This window comes from Aphelocoma coerulescens, chromosome 3 (assembly GCF_041296385.1).
Source record: "Aphelocoma coerulescens isolate FSJ_1873_10779 chromosome 3, UR_Acoe_1.0, whole genome shotgun sequence".
Taxonomy (NCBI): domain Eukaryota; kingdom Metazoa; phylum Chordata; class Aves; order Passeriformes; family Corvidae; genus Aphelocoma; species Aphelocoma coerulescens.
In genome coordinates, this window is record NC_091016.1 from 39796249 (window position 1) to 39822973 (window position 26725).

Genomic DNA, 26725 nt, shown 5'->3' on the forward strand with positions numbered 1-26725 from the left:
AACTGCCCACCTCCTCTACTTGGATTGCCCCATCGCTTCTCTTCCCCAGATATGCAAGCTCCATCTAGAGATTCTATTTGATCTTTCACACCCAGCCGCCCTCAGAGACATCTGCAAGCACAGCTGTGTCAGACACAAAGACCCAACCAATCAACATGTCTCCACAGGCATAAGTCTGCTGCTGGAGGTGCAGTTATACTGGCAAAACTGCTTCTCAGTGTTTTAAGGTGGTGGAATAAAACCAGACTTTAGAAGCAGGAGCATCTTTTGCTAAAATAATGTATCAGCAGAGCAATCAAAACAGGCAGTCCTACACATCAAGCAGGCCAGAAGCTGCAGGCGTTTTGGAGGAGACATCTAATGTACCCTAGAGATATGGCCCAGACCATGCTCAAATACTGCCACCATACCATGGTTTTAAACCTCTAATTTGCAAAGGTCTGTCCCTCACTCCATACACACCAGAGGAAAGCTGAGCTATGGCTCCTACTCCACAAGACTCTCCTGGAGCAACTCCGGCTGTTCCACCTTGTAGCACTCAGCTCTCCAGATGAAGACACAAAGGCTTACTGGAATTATTCCCTACAAACCAAAGCTGTGCTCTCATCAAATGGACTAAAGCTTAAAGAAAACAAATAAAAAAGTGAAATACTGGGGGTTTCCCTCCCTTTTTGCTTAAAGCACATCCAAGCATTTGCTTTCTCCAACCTGAAACCATAGTCAGGAACTATCTACTAGCTTTGAAATTCCCCTCCTACCCCAGGAGGTAATAAAACATGAAGACAGAGAGCATGAGATTCCAGGAGCACTATGCAGCAGAGATTTACAAGGGATACATCCTGTCAGGCACACTGGATCATTTTTATTTTTAACAGCATTACAGCGTTAGTGGGTGAAAGGGAAATTGTGGATGTAGCAAGATTTTAGTGAGCCATCCACTGGAGTATCTCACTCAGTCTCCCTTTCGAGGTTTGTTCACTGGACTGAGGAAGAAACATCACCTCATGGACTGAAAACAGGCATAATGACCCTAAATAAACCAGTAGCTCAAAGTGACAAAGCACTGCATTACAGACTGGCAGGAACCAGAGGCAAGAGTGATCTTTGGTTTCATTCATCATTTTCGCTGGCTAGCGTGCTGAGTTCGGAGAGGTGTTAGGTGCTGGCTGCTCTGAGGTACCTGTTTGGCAAAGTAGCTGGGCACCACAGGAGAAGGGATGCTATAAATCACTCAGAGGGTGACGACAGGATGGGACAAGGAGAGGCAGGGAACAATTCCAGAGGCACATGCACAGAGAATGGGTGTAGGTTTGTCAGGGCATCACCCTGGGTAAGCTGGGGCCAGGTGAGTGCTTTGTTTTACTGAAGCCGTCTCCTCATAAGGTAGAGGAGTCTCAACAAAAGGCCTTAGATACTAAGGAGCAACAAGCAAGGGGAACAAGAAACCCAGAGAACAGAGGTGCCCTGAAAAAGTAACAGGCAAAGACCTCACATGTACAAGAGGAGAAGGCAGAGATGATTGCATGGCTCTGAAGGTGACTGCAGTCCCAGCATCTCGCCACAAGTTTTTTGGTCGCTCTTCATAGCCTGGCATTTCTACTCTACCAAGCTAATGATACACAGTCGTAAAATATGTCATGCTTATACATGATAACCAAGTCTCACCTTCATCTTTTCCTTGATTAGATAAGCAGATTGATCTCCTTATGTTTCTCACCACAAATCTATCTCTTCAGGCCTCAGACTAAACTAACTTTTCTGCATTCTATTCAATTTTTCAGCAGCCTTTTCTGAGCATTGACACTGGATTTAGACAGTGTATTTTAGTATCTATCTCTCTGACATCATCTATAGAGTCTCATTCTTAGGGCTACTCATTTTACACCTTCCAGGTGTAAAATGTTTCCTACAACTGCCAGGCTTGAAGGGGCCTTAACACGTCATCTGTCAAGATTCTTTACTTGAGGCACAGCCAGTTGCAAGTCATCCAGATCTACAGACTTTTAGCTAATTTCTTCCAAAATTAACATATACACCCCAACCCCCAAAAAGCCCTTCAAGATAGCCTCCATTTCTGCTTCACCATCCCAACTGATATTATAGGGAACCATAAAGTCTGAACTCCCTAATTACAGGTAAAGTCACTTCCTTCCCCATCTTCATCACAGTGACAGTCTTCTAAAAAAGTACATTGCTGTACATTCTTAAAGACCATGAAGTTCCCTCTTCCACCTATTCTTACTCAGGCTACATACACAGCCCTTCTCACAGTTCTTCTCATCCTTCCTCCCACACCCTATTTCTAAAGACCTTAATTTCTATTGCTTTGCCGGATAGTCTCTTGTTTGCACACAGCCTTCTCCAAGAGTTGCATCTATATCTGAGCCTGGCCCTTCAGCAACACCTCATCTCTGTTGAGGAGAGCACTAATTGCTTCCTGCACCTTAGAGGTGTCACTCCTCACACAGCCTGGCAGAAGCCTTTGCAGAGCACTAATTGCTTCCTGCACCTTAGAGGTGTGATTTCTTACGAAGCCTGGCACAAGGCTTTCTTTGTGTTTTTCAGCTCCCCAGAAGAGCACTAATCCTATCCCCAAACTCTGGCAATACCAACATCTTCCCCTGTCTGCCTAGCTAGAGTCTCCTTACCAGACAGAAACCCTTTTGCATACAGCTTTCCCATTAGTTGAGGGTCCACACTGGGTATGCTTCCTATCACCTACCCCTTCCTCATTTGTTTACAAGGCTTACACCTGGGTCACTGACACAGGCCAGCTTAGGATCTATTACATCCATCGCCCCCGCTCATCCTCTAAGGCAGGGGTGTTGACCAACTTGATGCACTACGTTCCAGACAAATGGATGCTGGTGATTTCTAACCGGCATATTCTCCTACCTCCCTAAGAGAATAAACACTAACTGTTTATTCTCGTTTATTGAGATGGGCTGGATGCAGTCCCATTCTCTTCCCCTCCATTTCAAGGGATCAAATCTCGGAATGTCCCTCCACCAGATGTTTTCTCTGGTGGCTGCTCACCATGCAAAAGTTGCCTTAGTCTGTAAGTACTTTCAGGAAATTTCATAAGGCTTTGTGCGTATGACCACATCTAATTTACCAAAATAGTCTTGTTGCTTGCTCTGATTTGTGCTTGGATTTGCTTTTTAAAATTAACTCATCACTCCTGATCTTCTTTGCAAGGTGAAGACAGAGTTCTTACTGTCACATTTTATTTGTTCCTCTTTTCCATGCCTGCAGGAGCTAAGTCCTTCTATCCAATAGCTGCATCACTTCCTTCTGCCCTAGCTGGTAGTTCACACCAAGCTCTGCATCCACCGCAAACCCAGTTCCTTCCTCCCAGATTTATAACTTTGTGACTAATGCCAACTCAAGCTGCCTTTTCTGTGTTGTGAGTAATAGCGAGTCCTTGGGCAGCGACCGCAGCTCAGCGGACACACAACAATAATTTATTTCCAGGTCTATGCCTCAAGTATGGAGTTAGAGCCCAGGAAAACCAAACCACCCACTTGTGTATGCAGATATCCTCAAGATGTCAGCTTTACCAGCATCACCTGAGAGCCTCCAAAACTCAATGGCTTCACATAAAGGGAGTGTAGACCATAAGCACAGAGATGAAGGATGAATCCATTTTAAGATCTTCCTTGGGACCCAAAGGCACTAAATTTTTGTTTCATAGAGCACAAGTATCCTGAGGCCATCTTCAGAGACCCTCCCCAGTCTGTGTCATTGCCAGGTGCTCTCTGCCCTCCAGCACAAAACATCAGATGTGATAATTATTTCAAGCAGAAGACAAGGCCTGCTGCCATCTGAGTCTCCTCTAAGTACAAGATCATGCCAAGATTGTCTCTGACTCTGAAGGAATCTGAAACAAAGTCTACTAAAGGCCACTGTTTTACTGGCAAAAGCAGGGCCAGGCCAGCGTACAACTCTCCTACCAAATGCACTCTAGTGCAAAATTGCACTTTAAGAACAGCACTCTCCCTCAACCCCTGTCAGCAACACATCAGGAGACAGGTGGATGATTTAAGTGAGCCCATCAGAACAGTTCTTCCATGCAGGTCAACAAAAGAAAGCACACCACCTCCACACAGGCAACACCGCATGGCAACAGAGCCAGAGGTCACATCACTGGTGGCAGCTAGCTCTCTGCAGTGATGCCTTGCACTAAGCTGGGAACAAAGAAAGCATGGAAACCTGAGAGAATATTGCTTGGGAAGGGAGTGTCAAAGCAAGCAACTTCTCTGCACAAAAAAATTACAGGGGTGCAGAGGCGATGAGCACAGCCAAGGAAGGGATATGAGTAGCTCTGGGAGCATACAGTCCTTCCAGGTAGTGAGAGGGAACAGACACACAGGAAAGGTCTGCAGCAGCCACTCTTCCAGACAGAGAAAGGCAGGGAGGTTTTCAGCTTGCTGCTCAGAGGTAGCACGGCTGTGGTGGTTCAGAAAAGCAACAGCAGAACACACTGAAAACAGGCAGCATGAATCCTGCCTGTGACTGCTTCCTCTTGTGCTGATGCAATGTGTCGCCTTTCTAATACACAGTCCTTTAAGAGATCCAGCCCTTTCTTTAATGCAACAGCACAAACCAGAAACCAACAACAGAACCAACAAACCAGCCAACAGAAATGGGAATCTTCAAAACCTTGCTTTAAGCCAGACCTGTACTAGCAACAGACAATTTATCTGAGGAAAAACAGCATGCATAAAAGAAGACCTCTCTCTCTTCCCAGCACAATAACCATGTGGGCAGAGGCTGCTGGCATCAACAGTTAGACCAAAGCACATCAAGAACAGGAGACCTTGGTCAGATGTAATGGGCTATGCCAGCAGGATGCCTATCTTGCCCATATAAGCTGTGTAGCCACTCCAAGAGTTTGGCCTGACAAGAGCATTGGGATACTGGGGAACTGTTTCCATCCCTCAACCTGGCTTTACCAAGGGGTGAAGGAAGGGAGGTGAAAACAGAACAGGGAGAATGGCAGGCAGGCAATTTCAACGTGCAGGAGTCACGGGGAGAACAGAAGCCTTTCCAGGACTCCTTAGCAATCATGTGCAAGGAACACATAGGGAGCATGCAAACATAACCCTGTAAAGGGCAGTGAGCACTGTGCAGATAAAAACGGAGGAAAGGGTTCTGAATCTCTCATAGCAAGCCAGCCTCAGGCTTCCTGCAGCTAATCTGTATTTGGAGCAGAGGGCAGACACCCAGCTCCATGCTGGAAGGACATGAAATGAGAAGGCAGTGCCAACCACAGGCCTGCAGGCACAGAGAAAAGCCATTTTATACCGCAAGCCTTTGCTCTACAAGCTTGGCAGTGACTACACAAATCTCACCCTCTCTCTGTTACAGAATGCGTACATACATATGCATTTCTTTCTCGTTCCTTGATTTTTATTTTTCTCCTTTTAACCAACTTTCTAGGCAATGCATCAGGCCTGCCCCCCCACTCACTACCCTGGACACCCTGGACAAGCCAGAATGCTTCTGACAGATGAAGGCTGCAGGCAAAGAGGTGCCTCCTGAGAGGCCATGCTCAAGGCAGGCCCTGCACACATCAACTTATGGATAGGAAGGTGAGGAGTCCTTCCCACTGAGAGTCTGAGCTGTACAGGGCATGGGAAAGAGGCCGAGGACTGCAGTTCCTGGCAGCAGGCGCTCCCACAACGAACACAGAGCTACCTCCAGACAGGCCAGCTGCCCCATGGTGCAGTCCTCTGGAGCTAGAGTATCAGGACCAGCAACACACTTGCTAAGATCAAAGTGGCAGAGGGACACAGGGACTCACACCTCTCTCCCTGTCTGGAAACCTGCATTTCAGTTTCCAGCTCAGCCTGCAAGCAAGCTCAAAGCTCCCCAGGTTCACTCCCAGAGCCAGGAGGAAGAAGAGACAGCTGTGTAGAGATCAGACATAGCCAAACCTCCCTCTGGCTCATTCAGTATCTCAGAGGCCATGGCCCATTCAAGGCTCTGCCATTCCCTGTCCCCCCTCCCCAACACCTCCTGAGCCATCAAGAAAGACCTGAGACCCTGCAGAGCCAGTTCAGGCAGTAGGAAATCTGCCCCTTTGCTTTGAGGTTCCAAGCAGGGCCTCTGCCTCCTTGTGTGAGAGACAGCATGGAGAACAGGTAGTGGGCTGGCATACTGGCAATTTTCTGCAGGAGCTGCCAGATTGGGCGGGGAACAGGACATCTGCAGGGGTCAACACTGTGGGCTACCCAGGCAGGAGGAGGCAGGGAAGGAGCAGCCTGAGAGACTGTCACCAAGAACTGCTTGGTTCCCACCCTCTGGAAACCAGCTGCTACATTAAAAAAGCCTTTATGGTCCTGTCATCCAAGGATGTGGAGACAAACTCCATTTTCCAAACATTCCCATAATCTTGTCTCATCTGAGCACCACAAAAAGCCCTGGGGAAGATCTGGTCCCAGCCTCCAGCAAGCCTTATCATCCTTGCCCATCCCTACCCACGGCAGAGCTCTCAGATGCTTTGATATGCAAATCAGCCACAGGATCCATAACCAGCGCTGTCTGCAATTAACAGCGCACTCGGAGTATCCTACACCCAGCGCCTCCTCCCTCCCCAAGCACCACACGGTTGCACAGGCTTCACGTCAGACGACACAGGTCCCAACTGTCTTTCGTGGGAGCAGGAGGTGCTGCCTGCAGTCCCTGGATATTCAGCATACAGCCTCACCCTGGCCACAGGATGGAGATGGGGCCCTTACAGAAAGGATGCCGGCTGGGGTTGCACTTCGGTGTGGATGGGAGGGGTGAAAGAGGAGCTGCCGGCAGGATGCTGCAGGGCTCCCGGTGACCGGAGGCTCACACAAAGTGTAATTAGCAGCAGACAAAATTAGGGCCTGGGCACTGCCAGCTCTCAGGCTTTTACTGCAAACCTCAGGCTACCTGGGATTTTCTGGAAGTTCTAGTTCCCAGAATGAAGAGATTTCATGAAGACTTTTTTTGCACATAAACAATACAACCCCCCTCTCCCCCCCCCCCCCCAAGTTTCTAGCCCACTTTATTACTGCAGAAAGCTGAAAAATATAACCAAGGATATTTTAAGCCCAGAAAAAAAATTTAACCCCCCAAGCAAACTAGAAGCGAAGCACACTCAGGGTTTCTCTTTTCTAGGCTCAACTCATGGTTCCAGAACAACTCAGGATAGTTGCACTGCACTCTGGTCAAAGGGCAAGAAAATGGAGCATTGCAAAGACTCGTGGTGATGCTTTCTTGACGTGAAAACTGACACCGTCAGAAAATACAGTAGCTTCAGTTCCTTCCAAGGTTACCAAAGACAGGAACAGACAAAAATAGAGCAAACTTAGTGCAACAAAACATACTTGTGAGCCAAACCAGAGCCTCTTTCCAACCCCCTGAAAGGCATCTTCTTTCATGTTTATTTTGCTCTTATGGTATCCAGGTGAAGACTGCAAAATGGACTTCTCTCCCCATAAAGATAGCGCATTCCTACTATTAAAAGGCTCGAGATGAAAAAAAGCCTTCCTCAGTAGATACCAGCTAATTGCAGTCATTAGAAGTAATGCTCTGCTATTTCTGGTTGAATGGAGTCCTCCTGGAGTCAGTTACAAGCTGAGTGGTCAGCTCTGTGCTCTCTCAGAAGCATTAAGAGTATTAAAAGCTATTAGGGACAGTACAGTGCGAGTGTTTGGAGGGGAGGGGTACTGGTCCCTGCCATGCACTTGCAAAGGCTCTGTCCCACACTCAGGTTGGGCATCGGCAGCACCACCCAAAAGGGACCTGAGCCATGCAACCCTTCAGTGGCTTTGTGACCACTGCTAATCAGATGCTCCTGCCCCACAGCCCATGGCCTTCAGCATATGCTTGCTCCAGAGAATGACACCACGGAGCAGGACACTTTCACAGGAAAGAGGGGACTCCTCGAGGACTATGCACAACTAAATTAGCCACCCTGAGCCCACACACTGGCCTTTTGCTTCTAACTTCTACTATCGAGAGGACTAAGGGAGGGAGGGGCCCAGAACCTTAAATTGCCAAAACACCTGTTCTCCATCCAGCTGGGAGCTACCAAACCTGCTGAGAACACCGGGCTGACTGCAGCCACATTGCAGATTTTTGGCGTGATGCCTCCTCTAGCAGGTAGCTACACAAAGGGTGCATTCTACGGCAGGGGAAAAAAAACATGGTTTGCTGATTTGGAGGAGCTGGTGACTGAAACAAGAGCAAAAAAGGGACTGCTTGGCTACCTGGCCACGGACATGAGCCATATCCGATAGCCCTTTGTCAAGTATTCCAGGGGAGGAGAAGCAGGGTAATATCAGAAACCTGCTCGCTACTCCCGCCACCCTTGGAACACCCCCCTGCCTCCCGGCTGCTCTCCATCACAGAGGTGCCTGCAGAAGCGGTGGGGGGCGGGCAGGCAGCTCTCCGAGCACGCACAAAAGCGTCGACCGCAGAAGAGACGGTCGCGCCACGGGCAGGGATCCGGCGCCCCCCGAGGTGCACAAGCCCCGTTACCCAACAGCAGCCTAGGTGAGGGACAGCAAAGAACAGGCGTCGGGGGAACAGACAAATGCCCCGGGAGGCCCTGGGGCGGCGGGCGGCCCAGGCCGTCCCACGGGCGCTGCGCCGGGCGCGCCCCCCGCCCCGCTCCGCCCCAAGATGGCAGCGGCGCCCCCGGCCCCGGCCGCCCCCACCGCGGGCTCGGCGCAACGGCCGCGCGCCCGGCCCGGCCCGGCCTCAGCACGGCCTAAGACGCCAGCGCGGAGCCCCCCGGCCCCGCGGGCAAGAACCCTCCGGGCCTAGAGGAGCCGCGGCCGCCGCGCCCCGCAGTGCCCCGCCGTGCCGCAGCTCCCACCCGCTTACCGGCGGCTCCTTACCCCGTGTCAAGCGCGGACGGGCTCCCCCCGGGCCGGGCCGGGCACTGCGGTACCGCGCTGCTCTCCGCCGCCCTCGGCAGCGAGCGGCGACCGCTCGTCTAGGCTGAGTTCGGCTCGGTTCGGCTGCGCTCGGCGGGGGGCGGGGCCCCGGCGGTGGGCGGGGCGCGCAGCCGCGGGTCTGCACTGTGGCGGTGGGCGGGGCCACGGGGCCGCGCGTGCGCACGGGGGCCGTGCTGGGCGGTAGGGCGCGCGCGCTCCACGCGGAGGTGCGCGGTGGGGCCTGGGGAGCGACGGGACGGGACGGGACGGGACGGGACGGGACGGGACGGGACGGGACGGGACGGGACGCGACGCGACGCGACGCGACGCGACGCGACGCGACGCGAGGCTGGGAGTGCCGCGCAGGGTAGCGTAGCGTAGCTCGGTACCGTAGCGCCCAGCAGGGCCGGTACCCGGCCTTGCCCCGCCGCCGGGCCAGCCTGCTCCCGGCCCTGCTGGCTTTTTCCTGGGGCCGGTGCTGGACCCTCACCCGGCCCCGTGGCCGAGCGGCTCGGGGCGCGGACGGCCTCTCTCAGCCCCCGGGCGCTGGGGCTGTGCTGTTGCCATCCGTACTCGCCTGTGGGCTCCGGGGCTGGCCGGGCCTTCCCTGCCCCCGGGTTCCGGCTCGGCCGCCTGTCCCTTGAAGAGGGGAAGTCTGGTGTTCTGTGCACAGGGCTTGGAACATGTCAACCCTGAGCATGAGCTGCTGCTCTAGAGGAACGGAGAAACGCTGTCCCCGAAGATGCGCGGGGCGCGTTTGAGTGGCTCGCAGCGTGGCAGAGGGTGGTGACAGCGCGCTGAAGCAGCCGGGAGCTGGAGCCTTTGTGTTGCCTGCATACTGTGCTCCCACTGCACTGGGGTCCGTGCCTCCGCAGTGTGGCCTGGGAGAGGGGCACAACACTCTTCTGAAGTTCCTGCGTGTCCACAGAGTTTCTTTGCTCAGAATTCGCGTGGGGCTGCGCTTCTGGGGTTAGGCTTTTGTGGATATGAGTAGTCACGCAGCAAAGTTAGACTGAAATTCCAGTGTCCTGACACGTGTGGCATTTACTCGTGTGTCACAGGGACTCGGGAAGTTTGGGCGCTAGTCTCTGCTTTCCTGGTTGTTCTCCAGAAAGCTCTTTTGGAGGTCCAGTGAGTAAGGGGAGGCAACTGGGGGAAGAGACAGTATGACATATTTCTTAAAAGCATGCATAACTTAATCTTTGTAGTAAAAACAGGTGGGCAAGCCAGCCTTTTTAACAGCAGGACACAGATGCAGATCTGAGCTCTGTTGGCTTGTCTGGTTCCAGAGTTCTCCAGGCTTGCCTGGGAGGGTCTTGTTTGGAAGGAGAGAGACGGAGTTAAGGGAAGTTTCTGAATGAGAAGTGAGGATTATGCCACCAAAGCTGCAGGTAGCTCTGTACTGCCTTGCAATGTGAGCATGCTTTTGTCTCCAGGTCATGTTTCTCTTAAGCCTGAATTCTGACAGCGTTAGGCATCCTTTTCTGGTATAGCTTTATCAGGAAGACCTAGAGTCACTATCGTTTTTTGTTCTGTGAACAACTAGCCTAGGTCAGTTGTTCCTGACTTTTTTTCATGGTAGAGAGCCAGCTACACACCTTCTCTTCCTTCTTTGTGTTGCTCTTCTTGCCACAGCTCCCCCCAGCGTGGTTACTGCTGTCTGGGTTGTGATTGCACCTTACTGGGTGGGGCCTGGCCACTGAGGTCGGGGCTGGGAAACAAATCTGGTCTTGTGGCTTTCCACCATTGTCCTGTTCTTGACACCTCAATACTTCTAAAACCAGTAAAGAGACATTTGAGACGTGATAGCAGTGTAAAGTTACAGTAGTGTGGGCAATTCTCTGAATTCACATGTAATGCCCAAAAGGCAGAGATGGGAGAGGGGCCTTTCTTTGCTTCACCTCAAACCCCACAGGCCCACCAGAGAGAACTCCTGAGGATAATCCAGTAACTGCTCTTCTGCTCATCTCCTTTGACTTCACACAGATAGTTGTCCTCTCCACAGCTTAATATTCTGCTGGTGCACTGGGAATAACCCCTCCCTATTTTAGTACAGTGCTGTGAATATGAATGTGTAGGATGATTTTAGGAGTTTGGATATTGGAACAATAAGTACCATAAGTACTTTAGAGGTGTGACTTCTGGATACTTAAAATGTCAAAAGTAAGTTTTATTTTAAAGGTGTGCAGCTCTTTTGTTATCTGCCATTCCTGATTGTGGTCTGGAAAATGAAGTGAGTGTGTTTTTCTTCAAAATTGTTAACAGATGTATCTGTAATGAGTTTCTGTTGGTAACTTGGATCAGTAAATATCCTGTTTAATAGCTAATCCTATTCATAAACAGAGTTAAAAAAGACTTAATTCCTCTGTGTGGATCCTGGCCTTTTTGTCTGTCATTAATGTAAAACCAATTATGTCTTGGTAATGAATATCTTGTGTATTTTTAACACACACAGCCCTTAATCATATTGTTTCCTTTCTGAGGAGAGCTGTGAATGGATTGAGTCCCGTAGTTCACAGTTGGCTCCTGCAGCTCACTGTGGCAGACGGTCTATAAATAGACCTGCGGTGGCAGGGTAGGGGTTTAGGCATTTGCATTGCATGTACTGTCTTGGGTTTATTTCCTGTGTTTTAATGATAGATGCAGTTCAAATCTTTATGGTGCCTGCAGCATGTCTGTTTTGATCTTTTAAAAGAATAAAGGTGATGTTGGTCCCTACTGTTCGACTGTGCAGATCAGGTCACTACTATAAAAGTGAAGAATATTTTTACCTGGTTTCTTTGGCTTTGACAGCAGGCTTTGGGTAGTTGGCCTCAGCATTTGCTTTGCAACATCCATTGGTTTTCCATGGGGCCTGTCTGTGTGGATGAGTTGTTAACAGAAAGAGGGAAAAGGAATAGCGGAATGATTATGGAATTACAGATCTTGGGATTATAGGGAGCAGGGGTTAGTTCCAAAACTTGTCATTGAAAAGAAAAGTAATACTGGATTGCCAGGTAACAGCACTCTTTAAAATTACGTTTACTCTTAGATGCAGGCAAGGTAAGAATGGTACCTTGACTGTTGTTTAGGGTATACACCACTGATAAGAACTTGGTCAGAGCTGTTGCACTGGCATCTGGAGTGTTCAGATGCAGACCTTTTCAGTGCTCCCGTGGCTGTATTAGTAGTGTAGCTTCATGCAGACCATTCTTGTGAAGCACACCACTGTTTTTGCTGAAATGACAAGAGATCCTTTTCTTGTCCAAATCTCCGGGTGTTTCTTTGGAGATACTGTCACCACCACATAAGTCTGGGTTGGCAGTGGAAGAAGCCCCACTCTTACGTTGTCCCACATTCCGTTGCAGCAGTGTTCATGTGCCTTCAGGCTGGGTCAAGAAACTGACCTAGCTGAAACTGTGATTGATTTACAGAAGTGCTAAAGCCAGCATAAGGGAGATGATGGCAGTTTGTGTTGGGGGGACATGGGGCTTCCTTTCTTGGTACTGTGTGCCCTGGTGTTCATTCAAAGTGAGTGCATAATCCTGTCCTCCTTAGCTGGCAGGTGTCCTTGCTTTGTATCAGTTTCCTGAGGTGGTCTACTCATGTGTTTGCAGACATTTGATGAAAATACTGTACATGTATTTTTTGTATTTTCCAATTTTATTAGCTGGGATGAAATTTTCCAGAATTTCTCCATTCAAAAGCCGCTCAAGATTGCAGTGAATATAGGTTAGTTCTTTAATATCAAGGGAAACCAGTGAAGGTGATAGCTATAGCACTTGAAAATGGTGCAGTGGGTAAATAACTTCAAGATGTTTATAACTGGTGAAGAGTTTCTTTGTTGTGCAGTGTTGGAATTTGATGTCGGTCTTTTGCATTGGATGGGGTAAGGCTGAAGGGCCCTTGAGAAGAGTGTTTGCAGTAGAAGTTTATTGCATGCTCAAAAGTAATTCAGTGAAGTAGAAATAGAGTAATTTTAGTGAATGTTTGATGAACAAATTCCTCACCCTTTTCTGAATCTTACTTTGAGCTCCTGTCTGAGGTCTGTGAGAACTTTTAACAGGTATGTGGAGAGGGGCAAAGTGTCTCTGTGACTGATTTTAATGAGATAGAGCCACTACTAGAAATTAGGGGCAGTAGGGTAGAAACAGCCAGAGATTCCTCTGCATGGTTCTTTATTGCTGCTTTGGTGCAGCTATGAGTGGTCAGTGTTATATCAAGAGTTGCCTTTGTGTTAGGCCTGTCATTTTAGGAAAGTGTCTGTTTAAATACTGCTCTTGCCTAGCATAAAAAACTTGGAAATTAATCCTGCTTGAGCAGGAGATTGGACTAGATGACCTACAAAAGTCCCTTCAAAGATAAATCCTTGGTCAGGAGTGTATTAGTGACTAAGTACTAAGCAAGTGGTGGTGTTTGCCTGTCCAGGGTATTGTGGAGTGCACTCCTGCCTGTACTGGTTGGGGAGTACCAACGGCAGACTTCTGGGAATTCCTACAAATTTTCCTGTGCTTGAAGGTTATGGCGTTACCTCTGACCACTGAACGACCACTCCCCTGACGACCTGGGGAGAGCCACCTTCAGAAGCAAACTTGGATTGTATGCATTCCCTGTGCCTAAGTGCAGCTTCCTCTGAGCCTTTTTAAGGCCCACTGGTGTGAGGCAATGTGTGCTGGGAAGGAGAAGAGTGCTGGGAGCACTGGGGCTGATGGCTGTCATCGATTTATAGCGGCTCTTCAATTTTTGCACCAGCTCGGAGTGTTCATGTGGCAGCACCAAGCATGGCAGAGTAAATGGCTTCTGTGCCCTTCCAAGTTTAGTTGTTTAGTAATTAGCAACTCCACAGGGGGGAACTGAGGGCAGGAGAGATGAAGTTCACAGCCACAGAGGGATCAAACTGGGACTGGGTCTGGTTGAGGAGCACCTGGAGACAGACCCAGACTATTGGCTGTTCCTTTCTAGAGAGGAAACTGGCATGTTACAGTAGCTGAAGTTGTGATTCACTCTTTGTGAACACACTTGCACCCTTGAATGCTGTTCTTCATGCCATAGATGCATTCTTCTTTTCCCTCCACCCTGAACCTTCCTGCTAATTGCAAACATCCCCCCTGTTTACTCAGTTGCTAACAGGATGCTTCATACCAAATAATCAATCATGAAATTTCTTAGCTTGTGACACATCTTAATGTGCTGAGGAATAACTCTTAGCTAAGAAGGGGATACTGAGTCATCTGGAAAAATAAACAGTCCTTGGACACTTAATGGTGTTGATGCTTCCGCTGGTAGTTTTGTAACTTCAAACCTTCACTGCTGCCACAGGGTAGAAACAAACAGTGACTTCTCCCAGGAGCAATGAGTGAGTTCAGGGTTTAGGCAGCACTTTAGCACATTTTAGATGTGTTGTAAGCACATCTGGCTGTGCTGGTCCTGACGTTGCTGTTCCTTTGACACCTGTGCCTGCCTTGTCGTGAGCCCACAGACCTCTCCTATTGGTCTTACGTAGTGATGAGGATGAGCAGATGCACCTTCTCCAGCCACCAAGGCTACCATGCCTGCCAGGAAAATAGAGGTGGGGGTGACAGCGGCATCTGGACTCCCCAAGAAGTGTCCATCAAAGACAACAGAGAGGCCAACTTGCAGCTGCTCATTTGGGTTTTGTAGAGGAATCCAAAGGGTCATAGTGATTCTGGAGGAAGTAGGAGCAGTATTACCCACAGAGTTTGAATTTCACATGGGGACAGCACACCCACATGCAGAGCAGTACACAGGCAGATGGTGGGCTTAAAGCAAGTCAGCATAGTTGAACTTTTGTGGAAATCTGAGCAGCAGCAAGGCCAGGTATTAGGACCTTGATTGCCAGCAGCACTGTAAATGTCACAGGGCCTTGCTGTCATTAGGATCACACAGCTAGGTAAGGAGATGTGGCATAAACACAGCCTTTTTGGGATCTCATTTCAGAGAGGGGACAGTGCGGGCAAGCCTTTGACTAATTTGATGATCATCTACCCCAGAGAAAAGTGGCTTTTTTTTTTTTTTTTTGTAGATAAATGCAGGCGTTGGTTGTTGCTGTTCTCTTCCAAACCTGCCTGTATGACAGGGTTGGTTTGCCACCTGTGCTTTGCTCAGGTAGCACTGCTCAGAACTGCTGTGGTTCACATGTCCTGTGCTTCTCATTGTGCTCTCAGGTGACACTTGCTCTGTAGAACAAATGCAAATCCTAAAACTTACATATGTCCCCAAGTAAGCAAACACATTGGAGAAAAAAAAATAATAAAAGAGGGAGTGAAGATTTAGGCTGGACTTGGTTGTAGTAAGAGCTGTGTGGCATTGTCTGTTGGAGGGGTATTCTGTGGGTATTTTTTTCTCCATAGAGAAGTGAGCTTTGTTTTTAAAATAAAAGTAGAAAAAATGGCTTTGCAATGTATTACCATAGTTTGGGCCAAAACTCATCAGAACTGTCAGAGAGACAGATGAGGCCAGTGGATTTTTAGTGTTTGCTTTAGAAAGGAGAGAAGCACGTGTTGGTTACACTGCCAAGGTCACAGCAAGCAGTGTCACCTGGCAGTAGTTGCAGTCAGGTGGAAAGTCTTAGCTGTACCTGAGCTGGCCTGAAAGAGGACTGGCTCCAGGTCTGTGTTGTTTCCTCCATTCAGTTGGATCTGCCGGCATAACCACCTGGGTCATCGCTCCCTAATGATGTTTGGGAAAGTGATCTGGGTTCAGATAAGCCTCTGTGGCTGCGCCTGTCAGTCTGACAGAATGAGGTTAGGGAACCGCCATGGATGTAGGCAGGGAAGAGGGTGTGGCTCTCAGTCGGAGGTTAGCCTTGTAACTCAGCTCTGCTGCAGTCAGGGTGGTGTACAGTGTACAGCAGCGTTGAGCCAGCACTGTAAAGTTACAGGCAACTCTTTGGGCAGCCTGAACAGGGCAAGACTGGCAGCGGTCTTTAGAGACCCTGGTCTCTAAACAGGCTGCTTAACACCTTTGTGTGCTAAGAGAGCGTGCCCTCACCAATGGAGCTCTGACTTTGTTTCTTGTCTGGCAAATCATTTCCTGCAGCTATGGTGCCAGTCTGTAGATCATTTGGCTTTTTGCTTGGTTTTGTAGGTAACCTTAGTAGCTTTTACAAGTAACCATGATGGCTTTTACTGGGCACTGCAGCCTCTAAACCATTTCACATCTGAAATTCTCAAACCTGCTTCTTACATGATTCACGGTGCACGCAGAAGGGCCCTTACCTCTCTGTGAAGGAAACTGCAATGCAGTGATACCGAATCCAGCTTTGTAGTATGTGTGTCTGAATTACATTGCCTCCTGAATTCAGGCAGGGGTTGTAGATGTGCTTTGTAGCATGCTGCAGATGCTGCTACCACTCTGTGTCCTGTGGATTGCAGCATCTAAACACTTGCTGAGGCCCTGGTGTGTGATTCATGTAAAGGAAAGGAAGCAAACCAAATTCTGTCCATTTTCCAGAGTTAATAATTCTTTTGTTTCTTGTGCAGGGTTGGTTACCAAATGGCTCTCTTGAGTAGACAGTTTGGTTTATCTTTGACCCATCTAAGCAGTGCAGTGATCCACCGACAGTTCAGGTAACTTTCAAATTTTGCTTTTGTTTTCTTCAGAATGCTTCATGATTGAAAGAGATGCTTTTAAGTAGATCAAGAATAAGATACAGCATTTGTAATTCAAAAGGATAATATAATAAAAAAAAATCTCACAGTTGTCCATTCATAGGTTGAAAAGTGAGCCCAGACACTCCATTTTCAGGTTCCAGGCAGTCTGAACTCTGCATTGTCATATGTGTGTAAGGAGGCTTTTAGGCCTTTGACAGCAATGCACGGGCCTGCAAGTAGAAGTTGAAAGTGTCTGTTTCTCATGCAAGTGCAAAAAAACAACAGCAAGCCCCTGCTGATGCAGAGCCAATTACAGTGCTTAAAATTATTCAAGAGTTTATCATTTAAGTTATTTAGAATAAAAATAATCTAAAAAAGTACGTTCTCATACTTTACCAGTGTCTATTTTGCTATTTTTCTTTTGTTTCTTGTTCCAGGCTCTAGGTATTTAGTTTTAAATTTATGGACTTCATATTTTACAATGCCTTGCACAAAGCTTAAAACTTAATCCCACAGCACACTCTGCCACTATGGGGAATCTCTATAACGCTTTGAAGGGTCAGGTCTTTAGTTTAAAGGATGAGAATAGTCATTCCCAGGACTGTGGTCTAGAGAGGGGATTAGGACAATGCTCAGGGGTAGGTTGTGTGATAGTCCTTGGAGCTATCTTGAGAAGGTATCCAGGTCTTCCTGGCTTTCTCTTTAAGTGGGCTGCATGAGAGCATTGGCCATTATACATTTAAAGCATATATAGGTGACAGTGGGAGGGAGGGAGGTGAAGTCCAATCCATAGAGGTGAGCAGGACTTCAAAAGTCTTAATGGGGAGACCTTTCCTTTGTGGGATATTGCTCCAAGACTGTGGCAGGAATGAAGAAAAAAGGGAAAGAAAAAGTTCTCCCAGTGTAGTTATTCTTGTCTAGTGGTTCCTGGACAGTCACATTTATATCTGTTTGCTACTGCTGTATTGTACACTTGGTCCCACCAAGGTTTTCCCTGCTCCTTCCTGTGACAGCACTTCCCTTTTTTCAGCCTCCTCTCTTCTGCCTTCCCTGTTGTGCAGCCACAGATGGTGAGCAGAGGAGAGAGTGTGTGGTGTATCACAGTCTCTGCCAGGGGATGGGATGGGAGAGGGTGGCTGCTTGCAGAGATTGGTGACTTCTAAGAGAGAGAGGAAAGCTGAAGTAGGCCTCTACTGTGGGAAACAGGTCTTGAAAGGCAGTGCTTGACCTCTGGAGTTGTTGGACTAATGCAGACTGACTCTGCTAGCCTTCACTGCATGTGAAAATACCTGCTTCAACTGATGTCCATCCACCCCACGTTTGGTGTGCATGCTCATCTTTTAAGTAACTTTGCAAGTACAGGTCCTTCCTCTTCAAGAAGGGATGATGGTCCCTATTTACCTTACATGCTTCTGTTCTAAAAAACAAGATGCATGGTTAGGTTGCTTCCATATGCTGTCACTGAATAGTTCAGCTGGCAGCAGGTTGGCCTTCCTGCAGCTCTGGCCAGCATGTTTCTAGTATCTCACTGCAAAGCAGTTTAGCAGCAGAAAGGACCTTCCTGCTTTTCCAATGGTCTGTGCTTGGGTGTCCTTTGAAGACAAGCAACAAATCACTTGAGTTTGAGCTCACTGAATAAAAGAATAATGGTTTCTGTAAGGGAGTATGTTCCTGCTGTTCTCAAGTATATTCAGAGTCAGACCTAACAACTTAATGTTGTGCAGTTTATTTATGTTGTTTCTTACTCCCACAAAGCAAACATACAGAAGAGACTCTGTCTCTCCGGGTTCCTTCCCCATGGGGAAGGTGGTGATCTCTTAGATTCTAGTTGGGGACAGCTTAGCACAACCACAGCAAGACCTCAGAGGTCTTACTGAGCGCAAAATAAACTGGGAGACTCACAGACTTCACTGAAAGGAAGGTTGGTCATAAAAGTCCTTAGTGCTGGGGACTGTGTGTGAGACTGAAAGAGCCTGACTTGAGCCTTAGCTTCCTGCAGGCTGTTTGAAACAGAAGCAAGTGCATTTTTTTGCTTGTAGATTGAAGTTGGATCATCTGCAGTTGCTAAAAAGCCCATGAAATGCAAGCCACTCTTCATGCCATCTTTTAGCTGTGTTTTGGAGCAGAAAGGTAGTTTTATGTTTGACATATAGTGAAGAGTGTGCAAAGCCCAAAGTAGCATGTGGCTTTCAAAGAGCATATTGAATGCAGTCAGTGTGTCACCCATATGGTATGTATTTGTTGCTGGCACCTTCCGAGTGGTTTGTGTAATGACAAGATTCTGTGCCAGGTTTGCCTTTGCTCCCCAAGGATTATTGAGGAGTTCTGTCTCTCATTCTTCTCCTGTCTTTTGGTAGCATCACTGGAGCATGCCAAGCAATACAGAAACTAACCCGTGTGCGAGTGGTGGACAACAGCACCTTGGGGAACACACCGTACCACCGGCCACCAAAATGTATCCATGTGTATAACAAGACTGGAGTTGGCAAAGTCGGAGATAAGATCCTTCTGGCTATCAAAGGAGAAAAGAAGAAGGCTTTAATTGTAGGGCACAAGATGCCTGGCCCCACCATGACGCCTAGATTTGATTCCAACAATGTGGTACTCATAGAAGATAATGGAAATCCAGTAGGGACTAGAATAAAAACACCAATACCCTATACACTACGAAGAAGAGAAGGCGAGTTCTCCAAAGTATTGGCCATTGCCCGCAACTTTGTATGAATGTTAAGAGAGGTCTTCAGCAATCCTTTTATATCCTTTCATACAGTAGCTGTTCCCTGGTCCTTTTCCAGAAACTGGTGAAACATGAAAAAGTTGATGTTCATCAAGAATCTCTCCTCCCTTTTAAGAATTTCAAGCAACTAATTTAAATATAGAAATAGTTTCTTTTTCTCCAAAAGAAGGTTGATTTATTTCACAGAGCATCTGCAGTATGTTTGAGAAATGGTCCTTCACCCTTACTCCTCCTCTGGTGTTAATCTGGTCTGTCATCATTAAAATGAGAACATGAAAATCTTTGTCCTGTATTGCGTATGCTCTCTTTGCCCTATTTCAGCCTTTCCCAGTTCCCCAGAAGCAAGACTCAGTCCCTGGCCAAATGACACTGGGGTCTACAAAATGGATTCACAAGTAATAGAGTAGGAGAGAGACACAATGAGCTGTGGGTGCCTTGGGCACATTCAGTAAAAAGTCTAATTTCTGTCTTTGCCTAGGAGAAGTATTTAGGAGCATTTAGAATCAGGAGGACATGGTGCCCTGCAACTTCAGTGGTGTGTGCTTGAACAGGGCATACCAGAGATTGGGAAGCAGAAGTAGGGAGGGGAGGTGAAGGGGAAGGTGAGATGCATCCTATGCTCTCCACCTCACTAACCTCCAAAAATTGTGTTGTCTGATTAATGTAAGGGCTGGGTTCAGATTGAAAGATCCACGGACTTGCTGTGGATCCACTTGGATTGCTTCTTGGGACCATCATTGGACATCATCCTTGGTGGGCTGTTGGTGAGGCTGGCTGTTGTCCAGTTTCCTAAGCTTAGGCACAGCAATGGCAAATGCTACTGTGTTGCTTTCAGGACCAGTTGGGATCCAGGAGCCAAAGAGCTGCTTTTCTATGGAGCTGAGCAGAGAAAATTGGTGCTCATGGCCGGTGAAGGGACATCAGTGCAGAGCACTGCTAGACATAGCAGTGCTGGGGAAGAGGGTGCAAGGGGTGCAGTCAGCAGGAGTCTGCCCAGCTTCAGGCCCTTCAGCCAATTCCTCACAGGTCTGGTGGCAGTGGTGGCTGGCTGCTCCTTGCCCTTCTGCCTCCGCTTCCGGTTAGGCTGGGAAAGCGCCTTGCTTTGGCTCTGCATTGCCTCAATGTGAAGATCTAAAGAATGCAGTGCTGAGCTATTGCACGCTCCAGTTACTCCTTGCAGATGTGTCTGCCCCATAGTCCTCACTGTGAAATCCACATTGTCCCTGGAAAAAGTGAGCCCTGGATCCCCTCAAACTCCCATTACTCCAGGTAACACAAAAGATTGTATTATAGGTTTAATTTCAGTATTAACTGTAAGTAATGGCAGTGTCCCACTAAGTAAAACTTCTGTGTGAACTCAGTTCTGTGGGAGAGCAGAATCACATGATGCTGGCAGGACGTTCCTTGTTTGCTGTTGTCCACAGGCCAGGGAACATTGGGTCTGCTGCTCCAAGCCCTCTGAGCCCCATGGGCATTGCCTTTAAGCCCTGGGCCTGTCTCCTCCATAGGTGCCTGCCCAATGGCACAGCAGCAGAGCAGATGCTCGCTTGGCTGAAGTCAGTGTTTCCAGTCTATCTGAATGCAGTCAACTTCCAGGAGGAACTCTGTGTGCTCGGAGATGTTTATGCCATTTTGCTAAGTGGGACAGTGAGCAAACTCTGTGTGGCAGTCACAGCGATGTGTGACTGGCCTTCCTCCCTTGGGTGGGGTTTGCTTCTGTGTCACAAGGGCATGGCACGGCCTGACGACTTGGACATTGTCCGTTGCCTTTTTTTCCTGGTTAAATTTGTTTCTGGATCATATTTTGTGTAGAAAAAGGGTATATGCTTTTATGCATTTTTAGGGAAAGTGTTTATGCCACTCAGTAGCTCAGTGGTCTTGCTTTAGAAAACCTGCAACCTTTGAAACTCCTCCAACCCTGATAAGCACATAAATATTTCTATAATTTTTTAATAAATCATAAGCCAGTTGACAAGTCTGTGCTGGCCTTCCTCAATGTAAATCCTTTTGAGAACAGAAGAGGAAGATGGCTTCCTTGAACACAGTGCTGGAAAATAGAATTTGAAATGGCACTTGTACAGGGTATTTTGTTTCTGTGCACAGGCTGTGGGTAGAGTCAAAGCGGGGTTTATCCCAAGCTGAATACCTCAGTCTTGCCTAGCCTTATAACTTGTCTGAAGGGACAATTTAGTGTGAGATTTTTGCTTGGCAACAACTCCAGCCTCAAAGCATCAACCAGCAGGACCTGGGCGCCTGCAAACAATCCGTGTTTTTCTTGTCCTGACCATAGGGGCTGTGAATCTCTCATGGGATGCTAGACCCTGCTGTTTGGATATTAAACATTTCACAGAATCTTTGCTAATAACTTTCTAGCATTTTGCTGAGGAAGAGGTCACGGGGAGAGGGCACGAGAGGAAGTGGGCAAGACAATGCAGCATACTTGAGATTAAAATGTGGAGTGATGCTTTAGTTGTAAGTAAACTGATACGTGTGGAACTAAATCCTTAATCTCAGAGCTTAATAAGCAGACGTGCAGACAGCTAAGCTAAGCATATCCCATAGTGTGTCTCCTGCAGTTTTTACCTGTCGTGCCTGATGAGGAATATAGTTTCAGCAGAAATCCCTGGCCTATGTTGACAGCTCTGTGCTTGGCAAATTCCAGGTGCTGCCTGTAGCAGTATCTGTCCGAGGGGAAAGGGTCAGGCTTGTGGATGAGCTCATAGCCTGCTCCCACCCATCCCACTGATGTGGGCCCTGCCATGGCTGCAGGATAGTCAGTTCCTGCTGCTCTGGCTGCAGAGCCTGTGCAGGCAGGGGCAGATGGATGGAGCCTTGCCCAGGCTGATGTGGGTTCTCCAGGCTCTCCATCTTTTCCTTTGAGCAGGCACTGCTCAAGGATCCTCATTTCCAGGTCCCCTCTTTTGTTTTGGCACAGGGGATAATACCTGCTTGTTCTCAACTTCCAGGCTGCACTCTGCTCTGTTCCAGAGCCTTCTGATGTGTGAGCCAGTTGTGTCCTGGGAGCAGCTGCTGAGTTCCCTGGCTTGTGGCATCCTTCTTTGGGATCCACTGAAGCTTGACTCTCTCCAAATGGGAGGCTTTTCCTTTTGCGTCCATCCTACTAGGAAAGCAGATGTGATTTCCTCTCTGTGTAGCAGTTCTTCCTGCAGGTCCTTTTCTTAAAGGACAGCTGCAGGCAGGTGGAATGATTTCCCTCAGAGGAGGGAAGAAAAACCAAAACACTTCCTATCTCGGCTGCTGCCAGAAGGTCATTCTCTCCCCTGCTCCCTGTTTATTATTCTGCCATTAACATGATTTGATATTGTCAATGAAAATATTTTCCAGTGTGACACATGCTTAGGGTCTTCTTCCTGGGGTCTTCTTGCCTCATTACAAATGTGCCCCCGGGTCAGTTCCAACTGGGTCCTTGGGTTAGTGTACATTCCCGTGCATTTGGATATAGGATTTGTGTCAGCCAAGCTCCCAAGAGGGTGCCTGTTTGTCTGGCAGTGGTGGTGACTTTGTGCCTACATGTTCTTCCATGGGAGTTGGGGAAGAGGGGTCTTTTTTTAGGGCACCCTGCATGGGTAGGGAGGGATGGCCTTTGGGAAGATGCTTGCCAATGAAAGGCACGTGACGAGGCTTTCTGGATGAGGGCTGGGGTCTGGAAAAAGACAGGCGAGCACTGGGGATTTACTGGCCGTGAGAAGAGGTGTCCCCGAAAGGAAGCGGGCGAGACAGATTATCCTGGAAGGATGCAGCAGGGAGCTGATGTCTTCCATCTGCTTGGAGACTGAGGCTGGGAGACAGGCGGCCCCGTCTCGTGGCCCTGTGCCAGCAGGGTGGATGGACCCCAGAGCTGGGGGAGGCAGCTGGTGACTTTGGGGGCTGGGGGGAGGGGGAGAGAGCCGAACTGGGGGTGATGCAGCCGGAGCCTGGACGTCTCGCTCGGCTGGCAGGGCTGAGAGCGGTGAGCTGCACATCCCCGAGCGGGAGGCTAGATGGCAATGTGGGCGTGATGGTGTGCCCGGCAGCCTGCCCGTGCGCCGCGCTCGGCGGGCCCCTGAGCCTGACTGACGGCACAGAATCGCCGCACACAAAATCTCCGCCGGTCAGCACGTTCCCCAGGCGCCGGCCCGCAGCAGCGCAGCGCAGCTCCGGCCGGCCGCGGGAAGGTTCTGGGCGGACCGAGCCTGACCTGGCCTCTCGGGGAAACACCCGGCGAGAGCCAGGGAACTCTGACTGCGTTTGAGCCCTGTCTCCACGGAAGGTTGTTGAGTGACCAGGGGCGTCAGGGTCAGCTTTAACCTTTCGGTGAGGGCGTGCTGGGCTAGGAAAATCACTGGGAAGATCGGTCTGCAAGCAGCATTCTGACTCCCGTGGGGCTGGTGGCCGGGAGGGAAGAGGAGGGACAGCGGCAGGATGCTGGCTCATGGATGACAGGGGGCTGCAAAACAGGAGTCAGGGGTGGGCAGCAGGGAGGCACAGCCTGGCTCTCTTGTGAAGCCCTGATCTGGGCCACTCTCCTGATGCAAAACAACCCCTCAGAATGCATTGTCACTCCTTGCCAGGGTCTTTCATCTAGAGGCAGATGCTAAATCTCCTTCCCTGAGGGAAAGGCATGCCAAGCCTCAGGTTTGCATTTTCCACCCAGCTGCACACAGAAGCAGTGGCAGGACCCTGCTGAGCCCTTCTGATGAGACGAGTGAGGGCTGTCATTTCTTTAAGTGTCTGCATCTCATCTGAATGTGGCTGTGCTGTTTAGGGTTGACATGACCCAGGAAGAGCAAAGAGGACAGGGAAACAGCTGGACACTTGTTTATATCCTGCAGCTACTGTTCAAGATAGACAAGGGAAGGGGGAGAGTGTCCATCAGGGCTATGGGCTGGATACTTGTACTGGGAAATGCAGAGGGGCTAAAGGGGGCAAGGAGTTGGGAGTGAGGGAAGGGGGATGGGGTTGGCACTGCTGCCAGGGCAGAGCCCCAAGGTTGAAGCTTGTGTGGTTGCTGCCCAAAGGGGTCTCCCCTGAGCGCGTTAGCACCAACTACAGCCTTGCCAACTCGTTTTCTGAGTAGTTTCTCCTGTTCTACAGCATAAGAAATGGGGGGTGAATGACACTGAATCCAGTCTGAATGCTGTTGCAGTGGTGGAGCCTCAAGTGAGCATGCCAGGCTGGTCATCTTATCTCAGAAGCTGTCAGGGATAGAGGATGGAAATTTTCCTAGGCCTGTCACAATTGCACCCTCTAACAAGAGAACAGGATTGGAAAGCTCAGGAGTGTCTAGCCTGGAGAGAAGAAAGATTAATGAGGGCTCATGACAGAAGGATAAAAATAAGGACGTGGAGAAAACACATCAGGCACATCCATTCACCCTCTCTGAGAGTGCAGTAGAGGCAGTGTTCAATCAAACAGGCTGTCGGAGGAAATAAAATTACCTTTTTTTCATTTTTCCTTTCACCCAAAACACAGGTTGCCTCATGAAATTCATTGCTCCAGGGCTTCACTGCTTAACAGAGCTCAAAATGAACCTGGATGCTCACCTCCATGCTGGCTACAGTGAAAGTGCTCAGTGTGAATATTACACACACCCTCCCCAGAAGACTGGGAAGTGATGTGCCCAGTTATTGTGGCACAGACACCAAAGACAGGCTGTCCCTTGGGCCTTGGAAATATGAGCTTGCTTTGCAAATGTCTGAAGGCTGCAAACTCCATGAACGTAATGCAGTTCTTTAAAAATAAACACACAAGCCCCAAGGTACAACATGGCCTAAGGCAGAGCCTGTGAAGAACATCCAAGGTCTTTTGGCACAAGGCTATACTCCAGATCCTGCTCGCTCTCTAGCTCAAATGAGCTGCTCTTCATAGCTGTGGGTATGGAGTGTGAGGGGCACTGGTGAGTATTCCCTGGGGCCAAGGTCGGGATGGGGATAGAAATGTCTTCCTCTGATGGACCCCAGTTGTGACTATGGCACCCCAATGTGGTTTCCCACAGTAGATACATCTCTTGGGATTAAAGCATTTGTTGCTCTAGCTTGTAAGACTGGGTGCTTGACCCTGGATGAAGTAAATCCTCCTCACATTTCTGGGGCAACATGATGCTCTGATTGGAAGTCATGGTGCTCCCTTTTTGGCTCCAAAATGAATAATGTTTTGTGGATTGGGAGAGCAGCAGTCAAGCATTAGGGGTGGCATTTACTTCTGGGGAGTGTGTTTCACTCAGTGCATTCAGGGGATAGGAAGAGCTCAGGTGTTCCCTGATGTCCTGGTCCTGCCAAGCCTGGTCCCGCTCACTCAAACAGGCACCACATGTTGGGATGGGGCAGAGAGAGGTACAGTGGGGTGAGTGGTGCCCAGTCCACTCTGATGGCCCACTAGCAGCTCCCTGGAGGCACTGACAACAGCAGACCACTCTAGGTTCACCAGGGATGGCAAAAGCTGAACAGACCAGAATGTGTTTTTCACTCTTGCGCTTCAGGCCATCCCTAAGGGAGCCCTGCCTAGGGCCCTCAGGTGCTGTTTTGTCCTGACTTTTCACACTTCACCCCAAGCATCTGCCAGGGATGCACAGCAGGCTTGGGAAGGTGGTACCCATCTCCTGTGCAGGAGGGCCTATTACTTCTGCAGGATGAGCTTTTGGGATTTTGTATTTGTGCTTGACCAGAGCAAAGACAATGGTTGTGTGCTGCCCAGCCACCTGAGGTTTTTTCTTAATCATGTTTACTTTTCTCTTCAAAACAAGGCTCACGATTCCCTGTGGGTGTCTGGAGAAGGGTAGGAAAGGCTCCAGTTCACTGGAGGCAGAAAACTCTTTGCTTGTAGAAGTAGATAAAGTGAGGAGAGGAGGTGGTAGGATGGTAGATGTTATCTTTGCCCTTGTTTCCTGAGCCTGATGCTTGGCTCTTGGACATTCTTCCAGAGGCTCTAGACAGCTCCAGGAAGCCTCCAATCTGTGTTTCATAATGCTAACATCTATAAATAGCTGGTTTAACTGGCTTCACAAGTCCGACACTTTGCCTCGGCTCTGCCTTGTGGAGGAGGAATAGGTTCCCAGGAGGCCTCACCTGCAGTGGGGTGGGCTGAGGACATGGGGACCTCCAGGGCATCAAATCCAGCCCTGCAGAGACAGTTCCCTCATGAAGGCTTGACAGCTCAGGCAGTGGAACCTGGGGGAGAGGGAAGCCAGGCTGTCTCCTGCCTGCAAGGGAGGATCTCCAAACACCCATCGGGCTTTCTGGGGAGGGATCCACCCTTCCCCTACTCCCTGTGCTCCCTTCACTGCTGGTGTCTCCACTTTGTCAGCCTGCATTGCTTGCAGGAAAACTCAAGGGCAAAAGACTGCCAATGCAGAGTGGTGGCTGGCAGGCAGTACCTCATGTGTCTGCGGGAAGTTGAACAAACCTTAAGACTTTTAAGAATGGGGAAATGCAGAATTAATGGGCTGTCCCGTGAAAATTTTAGGTCACCTGAGGCTGAGC

General features: G+C 49.1%; 2 protein-coding genes across 6 annotated transcripts in view; one reads left to right on the top strand and one right to left on the bottom strand.

Annotated features, from left to right (window-relative positions):
- Window positions 1–9013, bottom strand: part of TMEM63B (transmembrane protein 63B) — a 48383-nt gene extending 39370 nt beyond the window's left edge. For 2 of the 3 annotated variants that reach the window (XM_069009882.1, XM_069009880.1), the window contains exon 1: window positions 8880–9013. The gene's annotated coding sequence lies outside the window, so the exon portion shown is untranslated. Of the gene's footprint in view, window positions 1–8865 lie in introns of all 3 variants that reach the window. The other variant, XM_069009881.1, reaches the window with a different exon arrangement.
- MRPL14 (mitochondrial ribosomal protein L14) lies at window positions 8052–19528 on the top strand. 3 transcript variants are annotated; one of them, XM_069009884.1, is made up of 3 exons: window positions 8052–8139; window positions 16400–16486; window positions 18868–19528. In XM_069009884.1, exons 2-3 carry the CDS (start codon window positions 16413–16415, stop codon window positions 19232–19234), a joined length of 441 nt encoding a protein of 146 aa, XP_068865985.1. In that variant the 5' UTR covers window positions 8052–8139; window positions 16400–16412; the 3' UTR covers window positions 19235–19528. The 3 variants fall into 3 exon arrangements, with proteins under 3 accessions (XP_068865985.1, XP_068865984.1, XP_068865986.1); XM_069009883.1 differs by lacking the exon at window positions 8052–8139 and adding an exon at window positions 9080–9145; XM_069009885.1 differs by lacking the exon at window positions 8052–8139 and adding an exon at window positions 9096–9119.
- Window positions 19529–26725: the final 7197 nt, after the last annotated feature.